Source organism: Gastrolobium bilobum, unplaced genomic scaffold, assembly GCF_033153095.1.
Source record: "Gastrolobium bilobum isolate Gb01-03AN ecotype WA unplaced genomic scaffold, APGP_CSIRO_Gbil_v1 utg2839, whole genome shotgun sequence".
Lineage (NCBI taxonomy): Eukaryota > Viridiplantae > Streptophyta > Magnoliopsida > Fabales > Fabaceae > Gastrolobium > Gastrolobium bilobum.
In genome coordinates, this window is record NW_026899508.1 from 11,542 (window position 1) to 21,166 (window position 9,625).

The window sequence follows — 9,625 nt, forward strand, 5'->3', positions numbered from 1 at the left end:
AGTAAGGGTATTGGTAAAGCTTCAAGAGGTAAGCTCTATGTTTAAGGAGTCTTTTCCTGCTTGAGTGCTCCACCATGGTTAATGAACTATGGTTGGACTGTATGACTGTGATTTAGATGCTTTGTATAGATGCATTCATATAGAGTTATTTGATAACATGATATGTTTTGCTCTGATATGACTTCTGTAATATGATTTCTGTAACAATCTCTGGCCATTGATTGTATAGTACCCGGATGTCCGCTTTGGGGTCCTCCCTCGGGACTGATGGTGTACGCCTCTGATATATCTGGTTCCGCTTTGGGGTCCTCCCTCGGGAACACGTGCGTTGATTTCCGCTTGGGGTCCTCCCTTGGGAATGACGGCGCACATCTCTGATATGATATGGATATATGCTCTGTTCTGTTATGATATCTGTTATATGTTGTATTTGTATACTTTGTATCTGACTTTCATGCAGGAGTGAGCCAGGGGTATGGAGAATTCTCTATAAACCTGGAGCTTACTGAGATTTGTAATCTCACCCCTCTTTGGGGACATATTTTCAGGTGCCCAGATTCCCGGTGAGTCCTCACTAGGCAGGGACACGACACGTGGCTGAGGCAGTTGACAGATCGGATTTTGAGTGGCTGTAGGCTACTACCTTTTGGAGTGTTTGATGTCTTTTAGTATTTCCGCATTTGATGGATCACGATATTGATCCTTTATTTTGTATATGGCCTGTATATGTTTTGTACATGTCTGTCACTTGGAGGCATGTACATTTGGGTATTCAGGCACGTTATATGATGATGTATTATTCAGTTTATGATTACGTGCTGGATTGCATGCTGTTAGATATAGTGGCACTGAGCCAAGTCATACATGCGCCCATGGATGGGCATTTGATTATATTTGTATAAACTGCTTATCAGGAAATGCATCTGAGTGGGATTGGAAAATCCCCAGTTGTCCGATTTATAGAGGAAACTCTGCCCGATTTTCGTTTACGACGAAAGAGAATTTAAAAAGAAAAAGAAAAAGTTAGCTCGTATTTTCATAAGTTAAGTCTTCCATTGTTTTCTGTTTTATCATATGTATGTTAATTGAACCGGCTCGAGACGGGGATGTTACAACACAAGTCTAGACCACCTTATACTAGTTAGCATTCTTTAATTTTAATCAAGTATTCACTTGAGAATTTTCAATATCATTCATGCCATTTTACTTCAAACGCCGCGGACATACCCTTAGGAAATCAAAGTATTTTTCAACCATTTTTCGAGTCATTTCACTTCTTAACTCATCAATTTTATACAATGAATTACAACACATTTTATTTACAATAAAATGTAGCAAAATATACTCCTATACCACCCTCTAGGTCGAACACTACAAGGACATAGACAAAGGTTCTTTTTCTTCACTTACACGTAACTTACACATACAAATACATGTTTTCATAAGGTTCCAACTTAATTTTTGGAGCATAAAGTCCCTCCAAAGCCCCACAAGGCCTAAACCTAAGGGCATATTTCATATAATTTTTCCCACTTTGGCATTCTCACTAATTTATCAAATTTCCACTTAATTCCTACACATTAAACCTTCCTAATACTTAAGATAAAATTTTTGCACAACAACCTATTCTTCACCTATGATGGCCGAACATGTAGAGGAAATCATAGGATTTTTTTCTAATTTTTTTACATACATACAAATGCTTATTTTCATTTCTTACATCCAAGACATCAAAGATTCATCATTAAATCAAGGTTTAATACACAATGCTTTCCTACCAAAACATACTCATAACTTTTATAACTCAAATCATCAAAATAATACCATGGAAATAGAGGTTCATTACCTCCAAAAGCTTATACAAGGTCTAGAAGGTGACCAACAAGTAAGACTCCACCAAAAACCCCCTTTTTCACCTTGGATGAATAGTAATCCGAAAATGGAGTGATGAATATCTCCCTCCACAAACGAAATCAGCTCAAATGGAGGGGTGGAATAGCTTCCTTGGACGATTTCCTATGAGATTGGTATATTGGGTGCAAGATTTGGTGGCTTAACCATGGAGAAATCAAAGAAGGAAGAAGACAACCCCAAACCCTTCCCCCATGGCTGCAGCTCGGTTTTGAGAGTGAGGAGAGGAGAGAGAAACTGATTTGGAAATGAGACTTAAGTGACTTAAAAAGGTGAGCACATGTGGCCTTTTACCCGGGTATTTTTCTTTCGCGTATTTTCACTTAAACTAACCCGGAACTAACTCAAAGCTACAAATATATTTTTATTTTTCTAAAATCATTTATATTACTTTTTAATTCTTACAAAACAATATTCATAATTCACAGTATGATTTTTGCACCGTTTTTGACGAAATGCACTGTGAATCACTAATTGTACTTCATTTACTTATGAAACTTAAACTTATAAACTTATCATTTTCTTGGGCCTATATTGACTTGTTTGGCATATATTGGACTTTCTTATTCTTATTTCATCAATTATTTGTTTCTGGGCTCTACCGGTTGCTTAAACAGCAGTACAAAATACCCGGTAGAAACACTATTCACGAGATTTTCACGGAAAGTGCCAGACTATACAATTTTTCGTTCTGAACTCATATTTGTCGTCAGAATTATCAAATTATGCCTCTAAAATTATTTTTCTCTTTTTAAGCTCTACCGGTTAATTCACAAAACTGTAAATTCTCCGGCAGAACGCACTGTTCATAACATAGTCATGATTACAGTCAAAATACTCGGAATCACACACTAAATCTAATTATGGCATTTAAATCCTTAAATTAAATCTCTAATTAAGATTTACCATTTAGGGTCATTATAGGATCAAATTGGTCATATGAGATCACAATCAAATGAGCACTTGATTACCTTGGCTTCAGAGCTTGTAAAACGTATTCAGAAGCATTAAGGGGGAAGGTTATCCAGCCCCAATGAGCTCCCTAATACAAAAAGAAATTCTACATTAATTATGAAATAGAAAGTCTAACAGCATGAATACTGCAATAACGATTACTGACTATTGCCTACAAACTGAGCAATATAAAACTATCAATACAACAAAATTCATGCATAATTCACCTAAATTTCTAGAATACTGTTTTTAATCCCAAAAACTTACAATTTATCATTTATTTTTTTCTTCAACAAAAGGTTATGATTGAAACTTCAGGCCATTAAAAATGGCCTTACAGAAGCAATCATGACGATATATGCTCTTCCTCACCAATATATATAAAAGTAAAGAAAATATGATCACAGGTGACACATCCTTTTCATAGAATGATTTTATGACCTAATACACTGAACCGTTTATTTAGAGAACCATGAATAAAATTGTAACATCCCCGTCTCGAGCCGGTTCAATTAACATGCATATGATATAAACAGAAACAGCGGAAGACTTAACTTACGAAAAATACGAGCTAACTTTTTCTTTTTCTACTTTGATTCTTACTCGGCGTAAACGAAAATCGGGCAGAGTTTCCTCTATAAATCAGACAACTGGGGATTTTCCAATCCCACTCACAAGCATTTTCGGATAACAGTTTATACAGCACATCAATCCAGAAGTACCAGTCATGCAGATATAATCAGATACCCATCCATGGGCGCATGCATAACTTGGCTCAGTGCCGCTAATCTAACAGCATGCAATCCAATACATAATCATAACTGAATACTACATCATCATATAACGTTCCTGAATACTCAAATGTACATGCATCAAACTGACAGGCATGTACAAAACATATACATGCCATATTCAAAATAAAGGATCTAACATCAGGATCCATCAATTAAAAAATTACGAAATACATAAATGCATTCCAAAATAGAAGTAGCCTACAACTACTCAAAATCCAATCCGTCCAAATCCTTAGCCACGGGTTGTGTCCCTGACTAGAGAGGTCTCGCCGGGAATCTGGGCACCTGAAAATATGGCCCCAACGAGGGGTGAGATTACAAATCTCAATAAGCTCCAGGTTTATAGAGAATTCTCCATACCCCTGGCTCACTCCTGCATGAAAGTCAGATACAGAGTATACGAATACAACATATAACAGATATCATAACATAACAGAGCATATATCCATATCATATCAGAGATGTGCGCCGTCATTCCCAAGGGAGGACCCCAAGCGAAAATCAACGCACGTGTTCCCGAGGGAGGACCCCAAAGCGGAACCAGACATATCAGAGGCGTACACCATTAGTCCCGAGGGAGGACCCCAAAGCGGACATCAGGGTACTATACAATCAATGGCCAGAGATTATTACAGAAATCATCTTACAGAAGTCATATCAGAACAAAACATATCATGTTATCAAATAGCTCTATATGAATGCATCTATACAAAGCATCAAAACAGTCATACAATCCAACCACAGTTCACTAACTATGGTGGAGCACTCAAGTAGGAAAAGACTCCTTAAACATAGAGCTTACCTCTTGAAGCTTTAACAATCTGCTTACTTGTGGCTCAAGTTACTTATATCGCTTCAATAGAATTCCACTCCTTTTCAATCCTTAGGCATACTTAGAGAAGAATTTACAATAGAATCAATAAAATGATACTATGCCATGATCCTTTCCCAAAGCATACATTTTATCGCTTATTTTCATTTCTTTACATTTTTGCCAATCCTATGCCAACACACAAGTCTAGACATCTTTATAACCGTTGGTGTTCTTTATTTTAATCAAACATCCCCTTAGGAATTTTCAACATAACTCATGTTATTTTTCTTCAAAACTCATAATTAATGTTGAATTGAGTTTGTAAATTTTTTGTTTATGACATTTCTTTCTATCCATTCAGGCAGTCTTTAATCCTCCCAAACCAGTACGAGGAGGAATTCCAATCTGTTTTCCCCAGGTATAATTTTTATTTTATTTTATTTAATACTATCTAATACTAAGTTACATATATATATATATATATATATATATATATATATATAACAAGTGGGGTTCTCGTAATTTTTCCAGTTTGGAAACCGTGGATCGTTAGAGCAACATGGATTTGCCAAGAACAAGATATGGGTCATTGATCAAAATCCAACATGGATTTTCCATTCACCTGTGCCTGTGCAAGTGAATGGCAGAGGAGGAAAAAAAAAGAGGTGGAGAAGGAGGAGGAAACATTCAGAATCAGGGTGGAGGTAACAAAAATAATGGTGGCAAAAATGGAGGTGGGGCACACCACAGGCTAAAAATGGTGGAGGTGGAGGAAACAAGAATGGTAACAATGGAGGGAATAATAATAACAATGGGGGTAAAAAGGGAAATCCAAATCATATAGGTGAAGGTGGTGTTCAAGCCATGAACAACGGATATCAGAACATGGGGTGGTCCCTGAACGGTATTAGAGAGAGGAGAAGAAGAAGGAAAAAAAAGAGTGAAAAGCTATCAAACGACGTCGTTTTTTTGTCCATGTGGCTTTTCCATGGTGACTCAACAACTTAACGGTACACATCAGCACAGTTAGTAACGAAGTTAAAGCCCCACTAACAGATGGACTAACGTGGCTTGTTTTTTACAATTTCAGGGACCACGATGTTCCTTTTTAATTGCTGGGGACCAAAGAGGGCTTCGTAGAATTTGTCAAGAACGAAAAAAGGATATTTACTCTTAATCTTATTATTCCTAATGAAAATTTTTATGGACTTTGTTCATGATTTTTTATTTTTCAATAGGTATCAAAATAGGCTAAAATCACATATCAACCCGCAAAGCCTTATGTAAGCCCTAATTCTTTTGGATAGAGGATTGTTTTAGTCCTAACCCCCAACTTTTGTTAAATACACAAGCTCGTTCTTACAACTTTCAGTGTGTAATTAAAAAATTGGGATTCATCAATTGAATTAATTTTCAAATATTAACGCAAGGACATGTGCTTGCATTTTACAAAAATACTCATTCAGTCAATTTTAATTTTAGTGCCAACACATTCAATAGAATTATATAGATGTAAGTGTTGGAATATGGAGATAGGCTAATCCCCAATATCTTACAGCTACTCGTTCTCTTTTAAAAAATATTTTTGCCGTTCTTATGATATGTCTGGCTCAAATTCGAATTACTCGCCGATGGTAATTAAAAAAAAAAACACATATGGGACTGTAAGCAAAGGCCAGATTATTGAAATTTGAAGCACATTTATACCAAATAAAGGCCAATTCAGTTAGGCTAAGAGAGAGAGAGAGAGAGAGAGAGAGAGAGAGAGGCACACAGGAGTTTGAGTTGGCACACACATTCATGTTATTAACAAAACTTGATACACAGTCACATTAACCAGCATATCCATGACTACCAACACCATCAAGGCTTTAACCCCAAACAGCAATTATTATTTCTGGCTTTGGGCATTGACACTATCAACTGAAAGTTAATTCTACATTGATTAAGCGTCGGCGATTTCAGCAGACTCTGCAGCAGCTAGCACAAGCTCAGGGTGAATGTTTGTTGCATAATCAACAGCATTTGGAAGTCCCAGTGATCTCAGCGCCAAATGGGCTGCCTTCTGTCCTGATATCATCATTGCTCCAAATGTTGGACCCTGCATTTCCATTGGGCCCAGGCCCAAAACAATTAGCTTCTTTATTTCATTTTATCAAATAAAAGAAGGGTTTCGATTTTCTTACGCGGTAGAATTAGGAAAAAAATTTCTCATGCTACAGATAAATCTTATGTAAAGTACACATCTATTAAAAAATAAAAAAATAAAAAAATATTAAACGAAAATTGAAAGATCATTAATAGGAGAAAATATTTTCCTATAAAAAAACAACATATCAACAACAAAAACAACTAGAGCCTTATTTCACTATATAGGGTCTGCTACACAAATCAAATTGTGTCATTTTCATCAATCGAAAACCAACTTTTTACGAGAACCATTAAACTCAAGCTTTTTTTTTTTTTCCTCCATCGATTATCAAATTGATCAAAATTTATATCCAACTAATTATCACCCAAAAGAAATATGTACAAATAAAATAACCAGAAACAACAAAATTGCACAAGGGACAAACAAGAAAGATGCCATGAACATAATAAATTGCTAACATTTGCAGACTAGGGACCCTGAGCCTTTTTATAAAGAGAGTTGTCTCATTAGTTATGATTTAAATTCCTTTTCAGTGCTATGGTTGGTGTTGGACCCATCACCTTGTCAATATGCATTATAAAATAATAACATAAAAGAAAAAAAAATAAAAAATTTGAGTAGTGGAATTTGAAAATTAAAAGGTAAAAATTTACCATTCTTGGAGCACCATCAATCTCAGCCACTTCCATCCCAGTAACAATCATTCCAGGCACAACCTCCCTGGTGAGCCTCACAATAGCATCCTCTGCTGTATTCATGTCAAGGGCCTTCATCCCTGGGACACTATCAATCAACCCAATACTCTTGAGCCTCTTCACCCCAGTAGCTCCAAAAGGGCCATCATGCCCACAAGAACTCACCACGACCTTGGCCTCCATAACATTAGGATCCATGCATGATTGAGTGTCATGGTTCATGGAAACCAAGGCCCAATTAGTCACAACCCCACCAACTCTCCCATTCTTCACAATCAAATCCTCAGCTGCCACAGCATTGAAAAGCTTCACGTTTGGCCTAGCCAGGAGCTTGCTCATTATGGTAGATGTAAACAAAGCAGCGTGCTTGATCACCACGTAGTTGTCTTGCTCATCATACTCAACACCAATCTCATCTAGGAAAATATGTGCTGGCTTACGCACTACCTGCACTCACCCACATCCACACACAATTAGATATTATATTTCTGACTGTTTTCTAATCTGGGTTTTCATCAGATTATTCATCATCTTCAGAATTTTCATTGTTTGTTTCTAATCGTTGATATGAAACAGACCACCAAGCCCACAACACTCCTTATTCATGCCAAACCAGTTCAACTCTTCAAATATCTAATCATCAACAAAAATAATAAAAGAAATTTATAAAACCTTTTTTAAGAAAAATAATGAGTACAGTGTAGTACTCATATATTTGCAACGCCATCTAGAACAGTGACTAAAATGTCATCTTTTCGCAAAAAAATTTATTCAAATCACATACCAACAATACTTTTTATCAGACTACCACGTAATCATAATTCGCTACGACATGTGGCACACTAATTATATGACATGACATGTGGCACACTTTCGCTTCACAGGTAAAAGCTAACGCATCATAACTCACAAGCGAATTTCATCTGCAATATGACACGAAATCATTGGTCACGAAATTCGTTACCAGTTAGCGCGAATTATGGTATGCATTTGGGTAAAAAATTGACAAAATATGATCACTGTTCCTAGATGGAGTTATTAATTATTTATTAATCATAGATTATATCTAATATTTGTTTAATACCTTTATTAATTTATATCAAGTCCCACAAAAACCATAATTAGATATCTGTACCACAAAAAAAAAAATGATAGTAATAATAATAAAATAATAAAGAATTTAACATTTAAAGGACACAATTTTATTTCATTTATTTTTATTATATTAAATAAAATAATAATACTTTAATATATATTTATGAAAAAAATATTTCTCCTTTAAAATAAAAAATGTATTTCCCAAAATAAAAATAATAAATTATATGCTTTTTATAATAAATAAGAAAAAAAAGGTTACCATGGCAGAGAAGAGTTGGCCACCGAGCCAAGCGCCACCACCGGGACTAACGGATTGTTCAACGATGGCGATCTGAACGGAAGGGTTCTTGCTGAGTTCATAGGCGCATGATAGCCCAGCGGAACCGGCACCCACGATGACAACATCGGTGTCAGCGTGTGTAACCATGTCGGTCATGTACCTGCGGGTCATTTCCCGTGACACGATCGACTCCTTTATGGGATCGAACCTGAAGGAGCACAGGTCATAGGGTGGTGGTGAGGGTGCCGCTGCTGCTGACATGGAAGCACAGAGCCTGCGTGCCACGTGGGGTTTGGTTGGTTGAAGGCGAAGGGTAGGGGTGACATTGAAGGATGAAGGTTTGTCGAAGAGAGAAGAAGGGTTTGGAGTTTTGGTGTAGAGGAATGAGGAAGTGATGGTTGAAGCCATGATCAAACTGAAGTAGAAGCAGAAGCAGTTAGTTGTAGTGTGTGAACTGTGAAGTGAAGAGACTGGTGGATTTGGATGGATGGAATGGGATTATTTATGGATGAGAAATTGGGAATTGAAGTGGGCCAAAACTATGCGTTTTTTGAAATTTCCATATTCAAACAATGAAATTTTTGTGACATCATTGTTTAAACTGCATGGACGACACGTGGCAGATCATCGGAAATGAACGGTGCAGAATTTTATACCAGGAATATGCCTCGTAAATTTGTCACTCATTATTTAATTTTAAATTATTAAGGTTTAGATATTAAGAGAAAAAAAAAAAAAAAAAGTTCCTAGAATCACCTTAGTACTGGCTTTTGACTGTTATAGTCAAAATCAATTGTACAGGTACAGGTACACGTACACGTACACTAATCCCGCGAGCATACCAATGTCGTCACGTACTCACGTGTCTTCATCTCATAAACAGGTCACGAGTTTAGTGTGTTTAAGTACCTTTGTCATCAGTGAACA

General features: G+C 36.5%; 1 protein-coding gene across 1 annotated transcript; it reads right to left on the reverse strand.

Annotated features, from left to right (window-relative positions):
• Window positions 1-6,179: 6,179 nt before the first annotated feature.
• LOC133290785 (thiamine thiazole synthase, chloroplastic-like) lies at window positions 6,180-9,159 on the reverse strand. Its single transcript, XM_061488896.1, has 3 exons — window positions 8,678-9,159; window positions 7,279-7,767; window positions 6,180-6,574 (listed from the first exon to the last, which is right to left on the reverse strand). The coding sequence occupies exons 1-3, from the start codon at window positions 9,104-9,106 to the stop codon at window positions 6,419-6,421; spliced, it is 1,074 nt and encodes a 357-aa protein (XP_061344880.1). The 5' UTR covers window positions 9,107-9,159; the 3' UTR covers window positions 6,180-6,418.
• Between the last annotated feature and the right edge of the window lie 466 nt (window positions 9,160-9,625).

Excerpts from the sequence above, each read along its gene's own strand:
- LOC133290785 (XM_061488896.1), bottom strand. The coding sequence starts at position 9,106 with ATGGCTTCAACCATCACTTCCTCATTCCTCTACACCAAAACTCCAAAC. Across the intron at positions 7,768-8,677 it reads GCCAACTCTTCTCTGCCATG|GTAGTGCGTAAGCCAGCACA; the intron begins GTAACCTTTTTT and ends GGGTGAGTGCAG. Across the intron at positions 6,575-7,278 it reads TTGATGGTGCTCCAAGAATG|GGTCCAACATTTGGAGCAAT; the intron begins GTAAATTTTTAC and ends ATGGAAATGCAG.